The sequence below is a fragment of the Rousettus aegyptiacus genome, unplaced genomic scaffold, assembly GCF_014176215.1.
Source record: "Rousettus aegyptiacus isolate mRouAeg1 unplaced genomic scaffold, mRouAeg1.p scaffold_m13_p_1, whole genome shotgun sequence".
Taxonomy (NCBI): domain Eukaryota; kingdom Metazoa; phylum Chordata; class Mammalia; order Chiroptera; family Pteropodidae; genus Rousettus; species Rousettus aegyptiacus.
In genome coordinates, this window is record NW_023416284.1 from 117778965 (window position 1) to 117803482 (window position 24518).

General features: G+C 36.8%; 1 protein-coding gene across 1 annotated transcript; it reads left to right on the forward strand.

Moving 5' to 3' along the window:
• Window positions 1-2353: 2353 nt before the first annotated feature.
• Window positions 2354-24163, forward strand: SDHAF4 (succinate dehydrogenase complex assembly factor 4). The gene is made up of 3 exons (XM_016157630.2): window positions 2354-2495; window positions 15979-16131; window positions 22368-24163. The coding sequence occupies exons 1-3, from the start codon at window positions 2432-2434 to the stop codon at window positions 22475-22477; spliced, it is 327 nt and encodes a 108-aa protein (XP_016013116.2). The 5' UTR covers window positions 2354-2431; the 3' UTR covers window positions 22478-24163.
• The last annotated feature ends 355 nt before the right edge of the window (window positions 24164-24518 follow it).

A 24518-nucleotide genomic window follows, 5' to 3' on the forward strand; every position in this document is an offset into this window, starting at 1 on the left:
AAAGCAAAATATATGGGCATCGTGTCAGAAATAATAAGGTGTCAATCCCTCTGCTACTCTCTGGACCCTGTTATTCTGTCAACAGAAGAGATATCACTAAATTCTGTTAACTCATTTGGAGCATATGCCAAATCCTTTAGGATAGCATCCCAAAGTGTATTTTCTCACCTGGTTCCAAAAGTAAACCTTTAGTAGGGCTGTCTATTCTATAACACCAATTTCTTCTGGTCTGATGAGATATGGGGTAACACTAGTTAATCCCATAGGCATCCATACCCTGCTTTACTTCTTTTGCAGGAAAATGAGTTCTTGGTAAGAAGCAATATTGTATAGAGGATGCTATATAAGATGTATGGTGCATAAAATGTTCAATAAGCCTACAGGTGGACTGTATAAAAGAAGCATAAGTCAGAGAAAGCAGTCCAAACCCAGAATAATTGTCTCTTCCTACAGAAGAAGTTACTACCTCCTTCATTATAATAGGATTCCATTGTAATCAAACCTGCCACCCAGATTATATAATGCTATATCGGGCTCAGGTTGGTCACTGCAAGAAGTGCTAACCAATCAGTCTTGGCAGAGGTATACACTATGTTAAAAAAAATATATGCAAGTCTCCATGCCACCATGGCTACCTTATTAGTGAACAACTGAGCAAAACAGCTGTGGTGGGGGAAGGAGGTTGATTGATGTCTACAGAATGGGTCACTGTGGTAAGCAGGTTCTAAGGGCCTTCAATGATCCCCACCTGCTGTATTCGTCCCTGCGTAAACCTCTCCCTTTGAGAGTGGGCTGGATCTGCTTCACTTCTAATTATAGAATACAGCGAAAGTGATGGATGCCGCTTAAGAGATGAGATTACAAAAAGACTGGCTTTCGTCTTGAACAGTCTCTCTTGTTCTCTCGTTTGTTCATACTATGGAAAAACCAGCTGCTATACTGTGAGATGACCTTTGAAGAAGCTCATGTAGCACAAAACTGAGGGAGGCCTCACGTCCAAAGCTAACAGCTTGACTGCAATCTCGTTTAAGACACAGAGCCATAGGCACTCTGGCTGCTGAATTCCTGCCCCACAAAAACTGAGAGAATAAATGTAGTTTTAAGCCACAAAGTTTTGATATAAGATGTTAGGCAGCAATAGAGGAATCTTGATCTAAGAGTCCTTTTGCAATAGGAGCCTTTTTTGAGCACTCAGTGGGACCCAAATGTTCTTATGCTCTGGGACCATTTGGAGAGGTCTTATTCCAAAGCTTTTATATTCCCAGTCCCCTGAAAACTTGACTAAACCACTGCCCATTAAACGATGTAGATCTTTATCTCAAGTCGTATCTTCTTCTGGCCAAAGTATACAAGGTAAAGTTCTACCCAAAGTATACAAGATAAAGTTATGCCCTGTGGAAAATTGTTTTTCTCTCTCTGCTGTTCCTTGAGGGCCTCTGTTCAGTAGGGTTCTAAACGCCAAAGCAACCTTTTGCCAGCTGGGTCAGTATATTGAGTAAAGCCATCTGTAATCCATCTTTGAATTTTTTCTTCAGTCAACTACTGACAAGGAACTAATCATTAAGCTGTAGATATGAGCTAAGGGTCAAATGTATGTGTGTGGGAGCTAATGAAAATTGTGTGTTTTGGGCACTGGCCCTATGCTGTATATACCACTTCTTAGTGAAAGAACTCCTTATCTAGGAGAACCAGATAACTCCCAGTTCATAATGAGAAGCTCAGATTGCATAGCCACCTGATGTCACATGGTCAAACATTACCAGGGACCGATCACTAGCCAAGACATTTTTTAAAAAGAAAATTGTAGAGCTCTCCACTGTGATTCTGTACACAAAGCCTCCTGATACGCCACATATACTCCCAAAATATTGGAGCTGTTGGAATTCAACTGGCAGAGCTCCGTATACTACAGCCGGGGCCAGGTGGAAAGCCTGCTTCTTGCTCTGCACTTCACTCAAAACTGTCATCCTTCGGGTCATCCGGTCAATGAGTCAGAACTGACGAATTAGTTCACTAAGTAGAGATTTAAAAAATAAAAGCGAAAATTGAGTAAAAGGTGCTCAATCTTTGTATACTATTAAAAAGATGCTCCAGGAGAGGAACGAACGAAATTATTCCTTCATCTAATTTCAGCCATGATTGGGGTTTTAGTTAACAGGGGCTTTAGGGTAATTTCGTGACAAGGGAGGGCCGCTCCCAGCTCCTCTTTGCCTTACAGACTGCCGGGATTAGGAGCATCGACGCCCAGCGCCGGCAGCGGAAGCCCCGCCCCGTCCCCCTCAGGCCACACCTCCCGATTGCCCCGCCCCGCCCCTCTCGGCCCCCGCAGGCCCCACCTCTCGAGCGCCCGCCCCTCCTGTGGGGCGGGCACCGGACAACGCCGCTGGCTCCGTCAGGCTGGGCGGGTGCGGACGCTGCAGGATCCGGCGCCATGACCTTATCCCGGCTTGCTGGGTTTCTTGGTCGCGTTCCGACTAGAGCGTGGAGGGCAGCAAGTAAGGCGCCGAGTGCCGAGGCCAAGGTCGCGGGCGGGTTCGCGAAAGCCTCGGCGCCTCGAGAAAGGCCTCCCGCGGAGGAAGCCGCGTGTGTCCCAGGCGTTTGAGGGTGCACGGGGTCACCCACTTGTTTTCTTCAGCTCAGCCACCCAGTGTCTTAGCCCTGGGGAGGTCCAGTCACCGCCCGGGATCGGAAGGATGAGTCGAAAGCTAGAAAGCTAGAAAATCTCCCAAAGCCCTTCCAGCCGGGAGACCTACTTCCTTCTGGCCACTGTTCTGACCTGGAAGGGCAGCAAATGTTCCGGATTGTGTATTTGGAAGCTCACAGGGCGCACTACACGTTGATGCTCTTAGAAAAATAGAAGAGAGAGCTCTTTGGGATTGGGAAGTCCTGTCCTTATTTACATCAGAAAGGCTTTGTGGCAGTTTACAGTATGAAGAAAAAATTGGAAAAGTGCAGAAGTGGGCCACAGGCAAATAAGTATAATAAGAATTAGATGAAGCCAGGAATTGTTAATATAGAAGTATCATGCTTTCAGTAAAAACCAACATTTTTAAACCCGTTCTTGTTGGAAATTTTTCTCAATGTGTTACAGACTTAGCCCATAGAGTATGCTAAACATAGTTTTAATTTGGGACGTCTTGGAGAAATTGTGTTCTATAAATTGAAAACAGGATCAGGATTACTAGCTCCTCACAGTAATGGACCCCAGATTTCTATGCAGTTTGTTTTCCTTTCTGTAATCATTTCTCCCCAAACATATTACTTTTTAATTGTAAAACTTTAAAATGGTCCAGAAATGAATTATAGAGAAAGTGAAAGCCCCACGTTATCCAGACCCCAAAGTAATAACTTTAAATTTTTATGTTCATTCAACAACCCTTTTTCACTTCTTAAAAATTTATAAAGTATTTGCTGTCAAAAATTTGTATAACATGTATAAGTTATGAAGCAAAGCCAAAATTTATGAACCCATTCTCCAATTTAATATTCTCCAATATTTCCCTTAACAGGCAGCTCCCTTTCTGCTGCTTTGTGATGAAGTTGTATAACTTTGCATGTTTTTGATATTTATATAAATGGTTTCAGACCATTTATACTTATTTTACTTTTTTCAACTAATGGTGTATTATTTTGGAATTCATCTATATTGATGTGTGATTGTAGTTATTCACTCAATTGTGAAAATATATTGTATGTTCTTCCATTCTCCTCAATGGACATTTGGGTAATTATGGAAACACCAGGTTTGGCTGATACACATTCTTGTATATGTTATGGGTGCTCTGTGCAAGGAGTGGAAATCCTGGAACATATGATATAGAGCTGTTCACTTTTACAGTATGGTGCCAAGTTTTAAAGGTATTGTCCATTTCTACTGGCAATTTACACTTCTGCCAGCTCCACATTCTTGCCAACACTAAATATCAGAAAATTATATTTTTGTGTGCCTATAGGATGTTGAAATGCTATCTTATTGCAGTTTTGCTTTTTTCTGATTAGAGAAGTTAAACATCTTTTCAAAGAGTGATTAGCTTTTTGTGTGAAATATCTTTATTTTCTTAATGGGTTGTCTTTCATAGTTATATTTTTTATATATATTTGAATACTAACCCTTTTTTTTTAAGTTATGTAAGTGGAAGTAGTTCAGTTCTTGGGCTTTTTTTTTGTCACAGTATATTTTTTTATTTAAATTGTATGCAACAGTAGACAGAATAGAATAATGGATCTGCATGTACAATCACACAGCTTCAAAAGTGTCTTTTGATGAGCAGATAATCTTGTCTTGATCCTTTTGTGTATTATTGGAGCTTTGTGATCTTGATAAATAAAGCTTTCTCTAAAGTCATAGAGATATTCTATATTTTTAAAAGATGTATACTTTTGCTTTTTTATATTTAAACCTTTATTCTATTAAGAATTGATTTTTATGTATAGCGTGAGACAGGAAACCAATTTTATTTTTTTTCCATGACAATTACCAGTTGTCCCAAGCCCATGTACCTTTCCCTCCCTGATGTGATGCCAGCTATCATAAATCCCAAGTTTACATATACATATATGGATGGGTTTATTTCTTGGCAGTCTTTTCAGTTCCATTAATCTATTTAGCTCTTTCTATGCTGATATCACCTGTCTTAATAACTGTACCTTTGTAATTTATCTTGATATCTAGTGGGGTAAGTCCTCCCGTCTTGATTTTCAGCAGTGTCTTGGCTACTCTTGGGTATCTGCTTTCCATACCAAATTAAAAAATAAATAAATAAAGTTCCTATTGGGATTTGATTAACACAATTGACTTATTTATTGATTATGTATTCAGTAACCTAGCTAAATTACTTATTACATAATTTATTTGTAGGTAATCAGGGTTGCTAGGTAAATGCTCATTTTTTTTGCAAATAAAATCTAATTTTTTCTTTTTCAATGTTATATCTTTTTCTGTCCTTGCTCAGATGTCCGGTACCATGTTGACTAGAAGTGGTGATAGCAGGCATACTTATCTTGTTCATGATTTTATAAGGAATGTGTTCACATTTCATTAATTTACAATCTAATTTTTATAATTTTCTTCCTTCTACTGACTTTGGGCTTCATTTCTTTTTCTAGTTCTTTAAGACATAATGTTAGCTCATTTATTTGGAATTTTTCTTTTTTCTTGAGGTAGGCCTGTAATGCTATAAACTTCCATTTTGGTCCTGCTTTTACTACATCCCAAAATTTTTGGTACGTCATATTTTCACTTTCACTTGTCTTTATGTATTTTTTGATTATGAAATAGTTGGTCAGTAGTATGTTGTTTAACCTCTACATATTTGTGGCTTTTTCAGCTTTCCTCTTGTAGATAGGTTCCAGATTCATACTGTTGTGTTCGAAAAATATGCTTGGTATGATTTCAGTCTTCTTAAATTCACTGAAACTAGTTTTGTGCTCCAACATATGGTCTGTCCTTGAGAATGTTCCCTGTGCACTTGAGAAGAATGTGTATTCTGTCATTTGGGGATGGAAATTTCTAAAAATATCAATTAAGTCCATTTGTTCTAATGTGTCATTGAAAGCCAATAATTCCTTATTGACTTTCTATTTGGATGATATATCCACCACCATCAATGGGGATATTCAGGTCTCCTACTATAATTGTGTTTTTGTCAATGTCTCCCTTTAGGTTTGTTATCAATTGCTTTATACATTTTGGTGTTCCCAGGTTGGGTGCATATATATAGAAAAGTACTAATATCTTCTTGACGAATTGCCCCTTGATCTTTATAAAATGTCCATATTTGTCTCCTATTTCCTTTTTTATATTGAAATCTATTTTTTCTGATATAAGTGTTGCTACACCTGCTTTTCTCTGGATGCCATTGGCTTGAAGTATCATCTTCCACCCCTTCACTTTGAGTCTATGTTTGTCTTTGGAGCTGAGCTGCGTCTCCTGCAGGCATATAGTTGGGTCTTGTTGTTTAATTCATCCCACTACCCCATGCCTTTCAATTGGTGAGTTCAGTCCATTTATATTTAGAGTGATTATTGATATATGAGGACTTACTACAGCCACGTTGCCCTTTTGCTCTGTATATCCATTGTTTCCTCCTTGTGATTGGGTCTGCTACTTTATTTTAGTAGTTTTCTGGATTTTTTTTCTCCATTTCATCTTTTTTTTTTTAATGTTTTGTGTCTCAGCTCTGGATTTTTATTTTGTGGTCACCATTAGATTTGTGTATAAAGTCTCATACATACAGCAGACTTGTTTTTCTGATTGCCTCTTCATCTGCCTATACCCATTCATTCCTTTTCCTTCTCTTTTATGATTTTGTTGTCACAAATTATTTCTTTTTATGTTGTGCATTTGTTACCAAATTGCTGTAGCTATAGTTATTTTTAATGCCCCTTCTCTCCCCCCCCCCCGCCTTATAATTAAATGTTTAATAATCTGTGCTGAAGTAGATTTGCATTTTTGTGCTTCTGAATGTCTGTTAATTATCTTACTCTAAGTTTTGTATGCTTTTGTTTCAGTAGAGGAGCTACTTTTATATTTCTTGTAATGCAGGTCCTATAATGGCAGCTTTTGTTTGTCTTGAAAATATTTCTCCTTCATATCTATAGGATAATTTTGCTGGCTATTTTATCCTTGTCTGATGGTTCCTGTTTTTCAATATTTTGAATATTTCCTTTCTCTCTCTCCTGTCTTGTAACGTTTCTACTGAGAAATCTGATGATAATCTAATGAGGTTTCTTTTGTAGGTTATAGTCTTTTATCTACCTGGCTGCCATGAGAAATCTTTCTTTGTCATTAAAATTTTTTGACAGTTTGAATGTCTTGGAGAAGGTCTTGGCGCATTGATATAATTAGGTATTCTGTTTGCTTCTGTTCAAAAATCCAGTTCTTTCCATAGTCTTGGGAAGTTCTCTTCACCTATTTGAGTAGGCTCTGTTTCCTTCTCCTTCTGGTATGCCTGTTATCCTTACGTTGCTCTCTCTAATGCAGTCAGCTCTCATAGAGTTCTTTCTTTTTTTTTTTTTTTTTTAATTCTTTGTTCTCTCTTTTCTTCCTCCTGGGTCATTTCTAAGTTTCTGTCTTTAAGTTTGCTAATTCTCTCTTCCATCTATTTTCAGTGTTCTCGAATACATTTCTCATCTCATTAAGTTCTTCAGCGCCATAATTTTTGTTTTTTTAAATAGTTTCATTCTCTCATAAAGTACTCCTTCTGTTTATTAATTTTATTCCTGGGTTTATTCAACCGTGCGTCTGAGTTTTCCTGTATATTTTTGAGTTTCTTCATGACTGCAGTCTTGAAGTCTCTGTCATTTAAAGCCCAGTCTTTTATGACTTTGAATTTGGTTTCTGAAGACTTTATTTTCTTTCTGTGTTCCCAAATTACCTTGGTTGTTCATGGTATCTGAGACATAGTTTATCCGTCTGCACATTTGAGGTAGTGATCTCTCTTGTGTTTAAGTACTCATTTTGCTCTCAACATCTAGCAGGTTGATAGGTAGAGCACTTGGTTTTATTTTCCGGTAGATGGTGCTATAGTACAAGTCTTTGTTTTCTCTTACCTGTACTATTTGAACCTCTGGGATCATCGTGAAGCAGCGTCTCTTCTGTTAAGGAAAGTGCTCCATACCCACTCAGATTGTGGGTGTCTTTTCTGTGACTAGTTTGCCTTGGTTATGTGGCACCCCCATTGTTTGGGGAGAATGTGATAGGTGACAGAGAATCAGTTTTGCAAGCTTCCTGAGCTACCTCTTTTTCCCATTATGTTTTGGCATTACCCAGCTCTGCTGGGGCATGTGGAGGAGAGGCAGTCAGTTAGTGATCTTGGCTCTGCCTCCCCTTCTTCCAGTAATGGCCGTTAGAACCACTATGTTGTTTTAAGTTTCTCAGCCGCCCCTACCCAGCTCTGCTGAGGTGGAGAGGTGGGAAGGGAGGTCCCTTTTCCAGGAAGAAGCTGCTTCTGCCCCTCATACTCTCCAGGCCACGAAATGAGGGCTGCTGCCAGACTCCTATCTCACTGCCATGCACACTGGAGCCAAGGTGTGCACCAGACTACGTCTGCAGCCAGTGCCTTTTTCCTTCCCCTACCCCATCCCACCCGCTGGCCTGCCCCCACGCGCTGGCCTGCCCCCACGCGCTTATTCCAGTAGACCACCTCCAGATGTCCTGATGCGTGGATCTTACAGGCATGTGTATTTGTTGAACAAGGGATCCTTGGTTGAGTTGTAATTGTTCGACTTTTAAATTTAAGGGAATAAACAATGGAGTCTTCTCACTCTGCCACTGTGCTGATGTCACTCTCCCTAGTCATTTCTGTGAGGGAAGATTTTTAATTATTAGTTTAATATCTGTAATTGTTATTGTAGTATTGATTAAGTTTTCTCTTAAGTCAGTTTTGAAAAGTTAAGTTTTTATAGAAAATTTTTCATTTTGTGTACTTTTAATATAGAGGCATAAAGTAGCTGGTTTCTTTGTTCTTTTAAATATCTGCTCTATATAATTATGTACTCTCTTTTCTTCAAATTATTTATTTTGCCTTCTCTTGTTTTTTTCTTATTAGACTAGATCACAGTAGCTCTAGTCTTCGGAGAGAACCAACTTTTGGTTTTGCTGATTGTCTCAGTTTTATGTCTTATATTTATGTTATTATTTTCTTCTCTTACTGTTACTATTTTCTTTCCATTTTCTGTAGACTCCTCTTAAAAAACAAAAACAACAACAACAAAAAACTACAAACATAGAAATGGTGCACCTCACATGTCTTAATCAGTTCGGGCTATAATAACAAATTACCGTAGACTAGGTTACTTAAACATCAGACATTTATTTCTCATAGTTCTGGAGGTTGGGAAATCCAGCACAACTTGTCTTTGCTGAGAGCTAGCTTCCTGGTTTGCAAGTGGCAGTCTTATTGTAGTCTTATGAAGCAGAGAGCAGAAAGCCACACACAGTAAGCTCTCATTGCTCTTATGATCCCATTCACGAGGCCTCTACCCTCATAACCTAAAGATCCTACCTCCTAATACCATCACATTAGGGATTAGAATTTCAGCATTTGATTGAGTGTAGGAGAGGCACAAATCTTCAGTCCTTAATATTGGACCATTTTTAAAAAAAAAAAAAACATAGTGTTTCTCATGTAATCAGCATATGGCTAGATTTTTTTTTTGAAGTCTGACAGTCTGTATCTTTTAACTGGATAATTCAATCCATTTATAATACTGATATAATTTGCTTTATTTCTACCATCTTATTTTTTGCACCGTCTATTTTTCATAATTTGTTTGAATTAAATGTTTTCTTCCATTTTGTTTCCCCCTACTGGTTTGAAAGATATACCTTGTCTTTTATTTATTACCCTTGAAATCTAAATGCGTACTTAAGGAAGTCTAAAGTTAATACTTTTACCCTCCTCCTAAAAAGTACAGAATTTAAAAATGCTTTGAATTCACTCAAACTCTACCTTTGTTTTTATGCCTTTTAGGTATGTGTTCTTGTGTATATGTTGGGATGGGACTGAGGTTTTGATAACCCTACACACCAACATTGTTATTATTGTTTTATACCATAAATATATAAAACTATTTTATTTTCTCTCTGTTCTTACCTCACATTACTTCTGAGATTGCTTTCTTAAAGTACATTGTTTAGAAGTTCCTTTGGGTACATACAGTCTTTTGTCATAAAGTTTCTCATTGTTCTTTTTTATAGATGTTTTATTATTAATCTGAAAATCTGATTTATTTTATTTCTCTTTTGTTCTTGATAGGTCATATCAATGGGTTTATCAGTTTCTCACAGCTCTATCTTCTGGCTTCCCTTATAGATATTGTGAAATCACTTGTTTGATTTTTATTCTTTTATTAATAATTTGCCTTTTATCTGGCTGCTTTTTATATCTTCCTTTTATGTTGGGGTTGTTCATTTACTTTGTATCTAGATTATTTTTTACTTGCCATTCTTTACGCTTCCTAAATCTGAAGATTCCTGTTTGATGAATCTCTCCTGGTCTTTCCATTATCTCCTTCTGGAACTATGATTAAACAAACATTTGTTTATTGTCCACATGATTTAACTTCTCTTTCATTATTTTTACCTCTTTGTCTCTATGCTCTTTTCTGTATAATTTATTCAGAATGTTATTCCAGGTCACAAATTCTCTTTTCAACTATACCTATTCTGCTATTTAACCCTATTATTGAGCTTTAAATTTAAATTCTTATATTGCTAAATTTTGTGTTTTTAAAAAGTTGGACCAGTCACTTTTCATAGTCTCTTACTCCTTTCTCCTTTATGGCTCCTTTTTTATTTCCTTAAATACATTAAGTAATTTTATATATTGGTTTCTGTTATTACAGAATATAAAATCTTCATGGTCTGGTTTTATTCTGTTGTTTGTTGACTCTGCTAACTTGCTTGTGATGACTGGTTACCGTGAATGTTTTACTGGCATTCTGTGAGACTTTCATGAGAGTGGATTGAGAGTATTTCCCCTTAGAGGATTTGCTTCTGCTTTTTTCCATGTGCCTGGGAGCACTTCAACTTTAGACTTGGGTCCACATTATGGTAAGATGCTCCCCTGGGGGGTTTTGGACCATGCAGATAGTGTGTAATCAGGCACAAACACAGGTGTGGTCAGCAGTGACTTCAAAATCTCAAAATGAGATTCTTTTTTACATCTATGCTCAGAACCAAAATTGAGACAGACACTTGCCTTCCTCAACTGTTCATTAACTGAAGGATTTCTTCTAGTTCTTTGCTCTTTAGACCAGCTGCACGAACATCACCTGGGAGACTATTAAAATGCAGAATCTCAGGTTCCACCAGAGCTCCTCAGAATCTGCATTTTAACTAGATCCCCCAGATGGTTTATGTGCACATTTCAAAATCTTCCAGTTCACTTTTTTTTTCTTGTTTTTTTCTTTTTTCTCAGAGCATGAGCCTCCCTGCGTCTTGGCCTCTAATAGGCTTTTTGTTTTCTCAGGCTCGAGAGTCTTCTCCTGAAAACTCTGAATGAGAAAAAAGACACAGGATATGTAATAGTTTAAGTGTTTGCCTCACTGAATTGGTTTTTTATTTTATTATGATTTACTGTCTTAAAAGTTTTTCCTCTGACTTAGAAGTATTATTGTGTGTGCGTGAGTGTGTATTTTAACATTTTTAGATGTTTTATAGTTATACGATTTTAACATCTCTAATTTATATCAAATTTCTAGAAACAGTGGTTCTTAAATATTGTTAGTTGTTACTTTGGGTTTTTTTAAAATAGTAATGAACTCTTTTTCTTTTGCTTTAATTATTTCTTTTGTTAGTAGGTCATCTTCTTGCCTGTAATGTACTGACTGGTAAACACAATTCTAAATAGGCTTTGAGTAAGGCCAAACCCTTAAAGAAGAGGACATGGACTTTATAGTGGTGATTTTTTTACTTCTCAAAAGATTATTTTTGTTTTAAGTTTGTCAGCTGTTTCCCATGTAGTGGTGAGAAATTTGCTGGTGGTCAAAATGTAATAGTAACATTAATATAGTTACTGTTGCTTAGTATCTTACTATTTGATAGACAGAATCCACAGGAGTGGCTCTTGGGCTCACCTTCACCTCTCTGCTAATCCTTATCATCTGATAAGGATTTCTTGTTGTCTGCCCTTGAAGGTGCTTGCATGTGCCTCGCTACCACCACCGCTGCAAGGCTGCTGTGCATGGACTTGTTACAAAATCTTTAAAGCATACAGGTGCCAAGGAGCACAGTGCCTTCTGTCTTATCTGGTATTGAGCAGAAATTAGGGGAATTCTTTTCTTTTACATTCTCTCACACTGTTACCTGACTGCAAAAATAGTTCTGTTTATGCATCTATGGTCTCAGAGTCCCCTGAGGAAACTGGTCTTTCAGCTTTGCCTTCTAATGCTTTTTTCTATAAAGTTTTTTCCAGAAGTACCCAAGGAGACTGAGGAAATAGTTTCTTAAACTTATACTTTACTACCCTTCTGAGTTTCCCCAAAATACATTCATGTTTATGTTCTTTACCAGAAACCTTTATGCACATTGACCTGTATCCCGCAGTTAGGCTCAAGATATTAATACGGTAAATGTGCACACATATAGACATACACATTACTTCATTTCTCTGAACTGCCCTGCAGGGTAAGTAGAAATATCCCCATTTTCCAAATGGGAAACAGACGCGGAGAGATACAGTTACATTCTCAGATGCCAATTGCCAGGAAGTGGTGTGGCTGGCGTTGAAACTCATGTGTTACTCTAGTGCCCTTAGTTTGCAAGTTTTTTACTTCTTCATTGTATTTACTTAAGGAAAAGGCCAAGCTGCTTTAACAGTCCTGCCGATGAGAACAGGCAAGGTGACGCTGTTTTGACAGGTCATTCAGGGATCCCACCATCTGTAGGGCAGTACCTACAGTCAGCCAGTATGCATTAGTAGAGTTTTGCTAGTTATTTACAAGCTACATCTCTTCCGAAGGATTGTACATATGTTCTGATTGGGCAGTGTTTGTACCATCCCAGCTGTTAAATATTTTAAGTATTACTCTACCCTGGGTTTCATCCTCATCTGTATGGCTGAAGCTAGGCTACTGCATGTCCACATGACAATTCTAGGGAAGGAGAACAGAAATCCAGGGCAATCAGCTTGTTGCAAAGTTGAGGCAACCTCATATTTGAATATATCACTTCTTGTCACAGCCCCGTGCTTACACTTAGATACTGCAGGCTGCTTGCCTGTAGGGGAGGCAGGGAAATGTCTCTAAATGAGCGTCCTGGTGCTCAGCTTAATAGCAAGGAAGATAGGAGTGGGAGTCCTAGAACTAAATGGAAGAAGGGAAAAGTGGCTACTTGGGATATTTATCAGTCTCCACCGCATCTACATAATGTCAGTTTTTCAAAAGTGATTTTGTTCATATTGAACAGAATTACTGTAAAATATAGTTATACCTGCCTCAGCAGATGATTGTGAGGCATAAGTAAGATATCATCTTTTCAGTGCCTAGCACAATGCCTGGCACATTGTAGGCATCTAACACATGTTTGTTATTTTTATTATTTACAGTTAATATATCTGTATCATTTAAGAGGTAAAATTTTTAGTCTCAGATTTTGTCTATGTTGTAATTGGTAGCCAGGGATGCATTTTATGCCATTTTTGATTTTGCATAAATGCTTAGGAATTTCTGCAGATTTGGAAAAACATATTGAATTGCTTTTTATACTGATTATCATTTCCAGCTTTCAATTAAGAGATTTTTTTTTTTTAATTTGCAAAAACAACCAAACCTAAAACAAGCAGTGCTGATTTTATGTGGAGCCAAGCGTGAGTACACAGTAGCAGGTGGCTACTGGTCTCTTTTAAATACTTGCTGAATTTTAGGCTTCAAAGTGAGTTATTTAATGTACAATAAATATATTTAATTAGTAACCGAATGCAGAAACTACTCATTTGTCAGAGTAGATGTATTATCTGTCTACTTTTAGAATCCAATATGTAATTGTTAAAATCCTCCTCTCTGTGTATCTATATTATTACTGAACTGTCCCAATTTAGCAAACAATCTTTGATACTTTACCAACTGTAATAGATTTGTTAATAAGTAAATATTTGAATATCAGATAATGGACAGAAGTTTCTATTGTGGAGACTGCATGAACTTGCTAAATTGGAATGTAAGGTCAAATTTTAAAGAATCTTCTATTTCATTCAGATCATAAATGCCTAATTGATTTTAAAATCCTGTTTTATGGACTGAGAAAGTCCTTCAGTTATGCATAGTTTATAATCAACATTTTCAACATATTTTTCTAGATAGTCAACCACAATAAACCAAGATGAGATTATTATATGAAATATATTACTATAATCAAGAATTAGGATTTGTATGTTTTCCATTTAATTTCTAAGTAAAAATAAATGTTTCCTTATAAGATATTATTATTGCAGTTTTTCTCTTTAGCTTTTTAGTATATGTTTAAGTATAATTTTGAGGAGATAAGAAAAGTAAAATATGCCCTAGATATTGAAGTGGAGTTTAAAGGCAAAATAGCCTGTACTTTAAATCAATAAATGAGTAAAACTTTTTAATAGATAAGGATTTTTATTTTACTAGTTACAGAAAATTTTCTTGATCCACAGTTTTTCTTAGCCGATTAGTGTCTTAAACATGAAATATATAATTGAGCATGTAGGTGGGAGGAAACTATATTAATTCTTTAGATCATTGTCATAGCTTTATTAAAACATTCTATTGTGTACTTACCTATTTTTTTAATCCTTGCACTTTGTGAACTCTTGGATCTGTGGAAGAATGCTAATTTGCATTCCAAATGAACAGCTTGATGTACTATTTTGAAATTAATGCAGTTTCTATGTAATGTCAACTGTAATCTTAACAAGTTTATGTAAATTCCAAGTTGGCTGTGGAGGGTGTATATGTATATAGAACATATATATGTACAAATATTTGTATGCATATATATTTGTGTTTGTGTGTGTGTGTGTGTATATATATACATATATATATATTTTAAGGCAGAGTGTAGGAAGATGTAGTAATGGGTCAAAAATAAAATACATGTAATAAAAGAATATTCTAATCAAGAGCTTCCAGATAATTGTATAATAGTAATAATTGATATAATTTGTCAGTATGTTTAAGTGTTTTGCATGAATTGTTCTGTTTAAACTATTTACTAGCCTCATGACATAGATACTGTTATCTTCAAGTTAAAGTAAACAGATTTAGAAAAGGTAAATAACTTGACCAAGATCAAACAACTAATAAGTGTTTATAGGAGTTTCCTACTGCTGCTGTAACAAAATACCACAAGCTTTGTGGTTTAAAACAGCTTACAGTTCTGGAGGTCAGAAGTCTGAAATGGGTCTCACTGTACTTAAATCACGGTGTCAGGGCTGTGTTCCTTCTGGAAGCTCCAGGGGAGAATCAGTTTCCTCTCTTTCCCAACTTCTAGAGGCTGTCTTGACTCTTTGGCACTGTTCTCCATCTTCTAAGCCAACAGCGTCAGTCAAGTGTATCTCATGCTGTGATCTCTCTGCTTCTCAATTCCAGTTCTCTCTTCCTTTTGAAGGATCTTGTGAAGACATTGGACCTACCCAGATAATCACAGATAATCTCTAGTTTAAGGTCATCTGATTAGCAGCCTTATTTCCATCTGCTACCTGAATTCTCCCTTACCATGTAACAGTCTATTCACAGGGTCTGAATATAAGGTTCAAATTATTTCAGGGGGCCAGTATTCTGCCTGCCTCAGTAGCGTAGGTGGAACTGGTACCCAACTCTGTCTGCCTCTAAAGCCATTCCCTTAGGAAATTGACCATTCCCAACCAGATAATTCTATAATAATAATAATTGATATGATTTGTTTCATTTTTTTCAGAGTGGTTTTGCTCTTATTGAACGTTATGTCAACAAAGATTGAAAAACTTTCATAGTACTTGAAATTTAGCGCTCTCTTTATAACATAGAGAATAAGATATCTCATTTATACATTGCAGATGCCCAATACAGTTTTTAAATTTTAGTTGGCAGGAATAGAAGACCATGATTAGGATTTACATATAAGAATACTAATTATAGTCCCTTGTGGTTTCTAGAGATTTAAATACCAAATATTGTTGCTGAAAAATTCATGCTCTTATTCTTAATGATCTGATTCCTGGTGTTTTGGGCATTGCTTCAGACAGGAATCAGTATTCAATATATAAGTTTCTACAATTTAGATGTTAACTAGCTTATTATTTCAATGCTCTTCTTTTCAAACTGATAACATTGGTTGCCTCCAAGGAAGGGAAATGGATGTCTGGAAGATATGGGCAGAGGGAAGAATTTTCGCTGTATGTCCTTTTGTACTTTTTGAACTTTGATAAATGTGAATGTGTAAACTAAAGACAAATTAAGTAAAATTACTAACTTTTAAAGTAGAATAAATGAACAGCTCCTATTTTTCCACTATCTCTACTCTTCTAGGATCACCCCTTCTGTGTTATTCTTTAAGGAAAACAAGTTCTTCTCAAGGAGGAAAGTCAGACCCTATCAAACAATCCCTTAAGAAGCCTAAGTTACCGGAAGGTCGTTTTGATGCACCAGAAGATGCCCATTTAGAGAAAGAACCACTAACAAGTGAGTACAGTAAAGCTCCTCTCTTAATTTTTGAAGTATCATAATATTTTAGTTATTGAGAAAAATAATAAAGGAAACAAATATGTTATTGAATATAATTCTTTATAAATAATAATGAATAAAATTGCCGTATTGACCATCAATATGTGTGGCTTAAAGAAAAAAAGATTTCCAAGCCCCTGACAATGAATGTGTTTAATTGTTATAGTTATTATGCCCCATTAGTCACATGACAAAATATATGAATCGAGACCCACTTTGATGCAAATAAGAGAAACTCACTTGAGCAAACTTAAGAAGAGGATACAGTAGGTTGTTGTGAGGATATAGTGTACAGGTGAGGCTGCCCAGGGCAGTGATACTGTTTGGCTTTAGAAAGAGACTGGGACCTTAGGGGTAAACACTATATGGAATCTAGGATATCTAGGATAGTCTCTCTTCTTTTCTTATTTCTGGTCACTTCTCTTTGTTGTTTTCTGTCTTCAAGCTCCCTTTTCAGTCCACTGTAGCAGCTACTCAGGTCAAAAGCACAGCTAGACTGAGACTAGACTTTCTTAGTCGTAATTCCAAATTTTCTAAGAAGAGAGCTCATTGGTGTCCACAGCGGAATCAATCAGAGCGACCACACCAGAAGGTGATTGTTCTCACTGTGAGCACGTGGTTGAGGGGAGAGAAGGGGAAGTTTTGAGAATAGGGGCTTTTTTTTTAAGGAAGGTTGGGTGATAGACTAAGCATTATTTTGTATTCAGTATATATAAAATTTGGCTAATGCTTAAAACTCTGTTTTTTAAAGTACTTTTTAATTTTTATTCTATATCCTTTTCTATCTTTTAATTGTAGAATATGCACAAGTATTAGCTATTCAAAAAATGAAATATTAATAGCATAAATGTAAACATATCACTTTGAAGCCTTGGAAGCTGCCCTGCTTGTCTAATTTTTCCAGTCATATGATAAGTAACCTATCATGCACTGAAGCATCCCAATCAAGGAGATATCAATAGAGGATACCAGGACCTCTGTCTGGAACGCTTTCTATAATGTAAAAGCTTTTGCATTTGCCTATTCAGTTAATATTTCAATTTATAACACTTTTATCAAGCTAAATCTAATAACAAGATCAGTGAACCAAGATGATAGAGACTTTTAAAAAGTTTTCATAACCTAAAATAAAATTTTTCTTCACTGGTTTTAGTTAAGCACAAAAATATGAGAGGAAATATTTCCTTAAAATATCACACAAAAAGAAAGCAGCAGTCCCAGAAATAAATCCTCACATATATGACTGATTGATTTTTAGCAAGGGTGCCAAGACCATTCAGTGGGGAAGGGACAATCTCTTCAATAAGTTGTGACAGGAAAACTTGATATCCACCTCCAAAAGAAGGAAATTGGACCCTTACTTTACACCATATACAAGAATTAGCTCAAAATGTATCTATCACAGACCTAAACTTAAGGCATAAAACTATAAAATTCTTAGAAGAAAACATTGAAGAAAATCTTTATAACATTGAATTTGACAACTATTTCACAGCTTTGATACCAAAAGCACAAGTAACAAATGCAAAAATAGATAAATTAGATATCATCAAAATTGACTATTTCTGCATCAAAAAATATTTTCAAGAAGATGAAAAGACAACCTACAAAATGGAAGAAACACATACAAATATTTGCCAATCACGTATCTGACAAAAGATTAATATCCAGAATATACAAAGAAGTCTACAACACAACAACAACAAACCCAACCCAGTTCAAAAATGGGCAAAGTACTTGAAGAGACATTTTTCCAAAGAAGATGTACAAATGACTAAAAACACATTAAAAGATACTCAACATCATTAATTGTTAGGAAAATGAAGATCAACACCACAGTGAGATACCACTTCACACCTACTAGGATGGCTATAACTTAAGAAAAACTGGAAAATAACAAGTGTTGGCAACAATGTGGAGAAATTGAAACCCTCATGCATTTCTGGAACATGTCAAATGATGCAGCTAGAAAATAGCTGGGTGATTTCTCAGAAAGTCAGATATAGAACTACCTTATGACCCAGCAAGTCCCACTCCTAGACAGAAAGAATAGAAAGCAGGAATTTGAACAAGTACCTGCACATCTATGTTTATAGCAGTTTGTTCCCAATAGCCAAAAGGTGGAAACAACCCAAACATCCATTGATGGATGAATGGATAAACAAAATGTGGTTTGTACATACAGTAAAATGCTATTCAGTCATTAAAAAGAATGACATTTTGATATATGCTGTGACATAGATGGACCTTGAAAACATTATGTTTAGTGAAGTAAGACAGACACAGAAGGACAAATATTATATGATTCCATTTATATTAGGTACCTAAAGTGGGCAAATTCATAGAGACAGAAGATAGAATAGAGGCTATCAAGGTCTAGGTGGGGAGGGAAAGAGAATATTTTTGTTTAATGGGTACGCATTTTAAATTGGAGATGATGAAAAAGTTCTGAGTATAGTAATGTCATGGTTACATAGCATTGTGACTGTGTAATGCCACTGAATTGTATACTTGCAAATGGCTAAAATGACAAATATTGTTATATGTATATATTTACCATAATCTTAAAAAAGGAAAAAAAGTAAACACATTTCAAAAGGTAATTTTGAATTAATTTTAAGTCACTTAATTTTGGTTCACTGGAGGTTTATGTTGAACATGCCATCTCTTAGAAACTAGTTTGGCAAACATCACCAAATCCAAAAGATGCTTTTAAGTTCTCATTTTATTTGAACTGCCTGCAACCTTTGACAGTGTTAACCACTGCTTCTGGAAATCTGTCTTGGTTTAGATTATATTTTCACCAGTTTCTCATTCTATTTCTTTAACCATTTCTTGCTTCTTTAAGCTCCCTCTGCCTCGAGTCAGCTCACATTTTCCTAAGACGGTCTTAAATATTATGTACACGTTGGTAACTCACACATTTATACCTCTAGTCAGACCTCTCTCCTGAGCTATATCCAGCTGCCTCATATATATATTCATTTGCATAGTCCAGCTATATCTCCAAGTTAATATGTCTAAAACTAAACTCATCCACTACTCATTGTTCCCTCCCACCAGTCCCATCCCAGTCCTCTTCCTTCTGGATTTCCAGTCTACCCCATCCACCAGGTTACCCAAACCTGAAATCTGGGGATAATTTTTCACTTCTGCCTCTTCCTGTATCCTGGATCCTGCTTAACATCTCTCAAATTTATCTCCTATGATCCATCTTATCAATAAAGCCCTAATTCAAGCTATGTCTAGTTCTGTTGGTCTCCTAACTAGTCCGTCTGCTTCCTTATTCCCTTCATTCTAATTCTGTCTCCCTGCCTCTAGTACATATGTCATTCTGAGGAAAATTTATAGGTGGTTCCTTTGCAGAAAGTAGATTTCATTATTATGATGATAAAGGAGATTGCAGCTCAGCATTCTGTTTGATGCAAAGATGAATAAAAAAGGAAAATGAGATATGTAAATACCTATGAACAGAATATCATGTGATTACTGGCATGAAAGAGAGACAGAAAATGATTGGAAAAAGATAGACAAAAGAGATAACATTTGACCTAGAGTTTAAAGGAATAATAAAATCATAATAGTTAGGTAAGGAGTGGTGGGGAGATGTTTCAATAAAGGCAAGGTCCGGACAAAGAGAAAGAGACTGAGGAGCATGGCACATGCAAGACAGCTAATGGGCCTCTTTGGCTGCAGCATAAAGTATATATAATGGGTTAATGGAATATAAAGGCTAGAAAGGTAGATTTGGCTCAAACCAGGTTATAGCATATGAGCTGTATGCAGTGGTCAGTGAGGAAAGCATGAAATGTTTTTGGATAGAGATTGTTTTAATCAGCTTTACTAAAATATAATCTGTATATAATAAAACTAACTCATTTTAAAATTCACCCATTTTAACTAAACAGTTCAGTGAATTTTAACAAATGTTTACAGTCATGTAACCAACACAAAGTATAAAACGGTTCCATCCCCCAGAGTCCTTCATGCTTCTTTATAGCTAGTCTACCCCTGGCAACCACTAATCTGTTTTCTGTTACTTCTTTTGCCTTTTCTAGGATTTTTTTTTTTTAATAAATGAAATCATACAGTTTGTGTCTGGCTTCTTTCACTTAGTGCAATCTGGAGGAGGGATTCTGTTTTAGAAAGATTAATTCAGCCTCTGAGAGTTAGGCTGGAGCCATGAGAGTCAGAAAGAGATGAATTAGAAAACTATTGCATTAGTCTAGAATGGAACTCAGATTGGTAGTGATGAGAATAAAGAGTTTCAGCAAACTGTAGGTTATAATGAGAGTGCAAATTAGGTTAAACAAACAGAAGAAGGGAAACAGATAGGGGATTATAGTCAGAGAGCTCAAGAGCACGAGATTCGGAAAAAAACATATTCAAGAGATAAAGTCAAAGTGGATGGCAGAATGGAGATGAAGATCACTAGGGAAGATGATTAGGGACCTTTGCAGCCCCTGTACGTGACAGTTCATTGATGTGGATGCTGATAATTAAGGATGATGGGGAGAGAGATGAAACTATGAACCAGATATTGATCTCATCCAAGAAGACAGAGGAGTGTTTGAGTTTATTACAAGACTGGAGAAAAGCCTTGGACAAGTGAATGCTGCAGAATTCAAAAGAGGGAAAGCCCTAGAACAGGGGTCCCCAGCCCCTGGGCCACAGACTGCTACCTGTCCGTGGCCCGTCAGGAACTAGGCCACACAGTAGGAGGTGAATGGCAGGCAAACAAGCAAAGCTTCATCTGTATTTTCAGCCGTTCTCCAGCGCTATCATCAGCTCAGTTCCACCTCAGATCATCAGGCATTAGATTCTCATAGCAGTACCGGTGCCTGCTGTCAAAAAGGTTGGGGATTTGACAATTGAATGAGAAACTGGAAGTAGCAGTGAGGAACAGAGACATCTTGACCATTTCTTTTCTCCCCAGTGCAATAGACTAAATTATGTTCCCCTAAAATCCATTTGTTGAAGCCTTAGCCCAAATGTGATGGTATGTGGAGACGAGACCTTTGGTAGATAATGAGCTTGAAGTGATGTCATGAGTGTGGGGCCCCCATGATGGAAATAGTGCCTTTATAAGAGACACTGGAGAGCACTGTCCCTTGCTTCCTCCCTCTCTCCGCTTCCCATCTCCTCTCTCCCTTCTCTCTCTCTGCCATTTGAGGACACAATAAGTAGTGGCCATCTGCAAGCCAGGAAGAGGGCTCTCAGCAGGACCTAACCATGATGGCACCCTGGTCTCAGACTTCCAGCCTCCAAAACTGTTAGAAAATACATTTCTGTTGTTTAAGCCACCCAGTCTCTGGCATTTTGCCAGAGCAACCTGAGCTGACTAAGATACCCAGTGAGCCCTAGAGATATGGGAGAAAGAACTTCCAGTAGAGAGGCTTTCAGAGCAGAGAGTTCTTTAAAAAACAAAATGATTAGGTGGGTAAGGGAGAGTTTATTCACAGTATAAATGGATAAAGCCCTTTATTCTGTCATATAGGATCAATTGAGGACTGAGTTAATATGTACAAAGTGCTCAGAATTGGCCCTGAGTCAGGACAGGTATTCCTATTGTGAGCACATGTTATTAACAGTTCTAACTGCTTTTATGTCCTCAAGTGGCAGTACCAGCTAACCAGTCATTGAAACCAAAACCCTATGATAAGGAACCAGTAATTCTTAGAGCTAAAGTTAATCGAGCATCATTATGTACCTGGCACTGTGCTAGACCCTTTACCTGCATTACTTTGTTTAGTTCTCAAGACAGTAGGGCAGGAATGATTGTTGTCTCTATTTTACTAATAAGAAAACTGAGGCATTGAGTCAAAGTAATCTTCAAAGTAATCTTGTTTCAAAACCTCCAAACCTTATGGATTTGTATTCTACATTCTCTGCAGCCCTTTCTTTCTATTTTAATCCAGTAGCACATAAGCAGCCACTCCCCAGATTGGAGCCTGAGAGAGCTCCAGAAATTCTAAGTCACCAACGTAGATAGTAAAGTTGACTGAATATGAAAATTGTATCCTAAAGTGATTTTTCAAACTCGGGGAAAAAGAACCACATTTTAAGACTGCATTGTAACCTAGTCAGTAGTATCTAGCCTACCAACTGTATAACTCTGCACCCTTGTCCTCAGAATTGACCATAATACTTTTGCCATCTCTATTGACCCCTTTGTTCACCTCTTCTTTCTTTAGAATTTCCAGGTGATGTTAATCCTGTTACCAAAGAAAAAGGTGGCCCCCGGGGCCCAGAACCTACCCGATACGGAGATTGGGAACGAAAAGGACGCTGCATTGATTTTTAAGCCACGTATTCTTTAACTTCAGTATCTTTTTCTGAATACATACATCTGAAACTTATTTCTGATTATTTTCTTTGTGTCTACCCTCTAATTATCTAAATTCCTATGATATGTTTAAAAGTACATGAGATGGCTTTAGAAGAAAATATGCTGCTATAGATTAAGAAAGGGAAAGTATTTCTGTTAGCGTATTAATTTTAATTTAAGTGTATTGGGGTATATAAGTAGTGATTAGAACTGCAAACTTTTGTTTCATCATGTTTTAGTTTAATCAGTTGCTTATAAAATGCAAATGTAAATAAATCAACTTTTTTAATGATTATATTGACATGCTAGATAATACTGGCTTTTTAAATGTGAGTGAAGTAGTACATTATGTTTGAGAAGTCCACAGAAACAACAGAAAAAAATTAAGTTGGATGAGATTACTTGAGTGCAAATCTTAGCTCTACTACTAATTATCTATGTAACCTTGAGTAAGTTATTTAACTTCTCTGTGCTTCAGTATCCTTATGTGTAAATTTGGAGATAATACAGTTTCTGCCTCACAAGGAAGTTGAGAGGTTAAATGAATAAATGCATGTAACCTACTTGAAGCAATGCATGGAACATACCTCTCAGTAAGTGTTAGCTATTCTTAAATCATAAATGTATTTTTCCAAGTCTCTAGACTTCCTGGGGAAAAAGATTAAGAAACCGAAATTTGAAATACTTGAATTTGTTTCACACGAATATAACATTAAAAATCATTAGTTGGAAACTTAGTGATTATCTGCATGAGTGAACTGAGCTGAAATAGTTTGTGAAACATAAAATTCAGGAAGGTGAATATGAGAATGGCAGGGCATAGAATGGACCAGCTTAGTCAATTTTGATGATTCAGTAGCTCTTACCGCTGTGGACTTTGGATAACTGGGTCAGGAAAAGTCAAGTACAGTTTATAGATCTAGAATAAAGGAAGAGGGGAATTGCTGGGCCTCCCTTAAAGCATCCTTCGCTGTCTTTCACTGTCTTTCGGCCTTACTCAGTCACAGAGATTGGGCCTTTAGCCCCCCAGACTACACTTAAATTACTTAGGAAGAAAGGGTTTGTAAAGTCTACAGAAGATAGAATGAGTGGGCCGGTAACTGTGTGATACAAGTTATAAGTACAATGAGAAGATTGTAGGGAGACTTATTTAAGAGAATAAACTTTCTTAAAAAGTGTATTGTCCCTAGAACCAAACTAACTAGTGTGGTAGTTGGGACTAGTCATTCAGTCTTTATACCAGTCTCTCTCTTGTCAACATTTGTTCCTCTCGTTACAGTTACTGTGTATGCTGCTAAGTAATAACCATGTTGCTATAAAACGATACTATGGTTAAGTCAACCTCCAATTAGCCCATATTAGTGAAGGTTTTTAATAAGTTAATGTTTCAGAAATATTGTGTTAAATTGTATTGTATAGTTTTGCTTGGGTTCCACACTAACCATCATAATATATGACAGAGGAAAAACAACTACATATTTCAATAACTAATATAAAATATGTAACAACCAAAGTGTCACATCAAGATAATAGAATCTTTAACTTGTGTTAGTAGTAACATGATTCATAGCTGTCAAATATATAGGTAAAATTTGGTGGCATGTAAACATTTATGGTCTTTGTGTTCATCAAATAAAAAAAACCTGAAGACTTAAAAAGTGATGTGGTGGCAATGGAAATGCATCACTCAAATTTCCTCTTGAGGGAAGTGAGTTGACTGCCCTGTGGGATCCACCACTGTGTTTCTGCAGAGGCCATGCTTACCCCATGCTGTTTCTAGCTGATAAATGAGTATGGTGGGGCTACAGTGAATAATTATGATGGCCAAGTCCCCTGATGGACGCCGTTGGTTCAAAGACTCCCCGTTAGCCTTCCCAGAGTTTTCTTAGGACCATGTTGCTTTCTGAGACCCTTCCAACCCAATCCTTTCCAGCCTTCTCCCCTTCACAGGTGTTAGACTCTGCCTCTTCCTCCCCTTCGTAATTCACAGTCTCCCCAATACATCACTTTCACATTT

Excerpts from the sequence above, each read along its gene's own strand:
- SDHAF4 (XM_016157630.2), top strand. The coding sequence starts at position 2,432 with ATGACCTTATCCCGGCTTGCTGGGTTTCTTGGTCGCGTTCCGACTAGA. Across the intron at positions 2,496-15,978 it reads TAGAGCGTGGAGGGCAGCAA|GATCACCCCTTCTGTGTTAT; the intron begins GTAAGGCGCCGA and ends CTACTCTTCTAG. Across the intron at positions 16,132-22,367 it reads AGAGAAAGAACCACTAACAA|AATTTCCAGGTGATGTTAAT; the intron begins GTGAGTACAGTA and ends TTCTTTCTTTAG.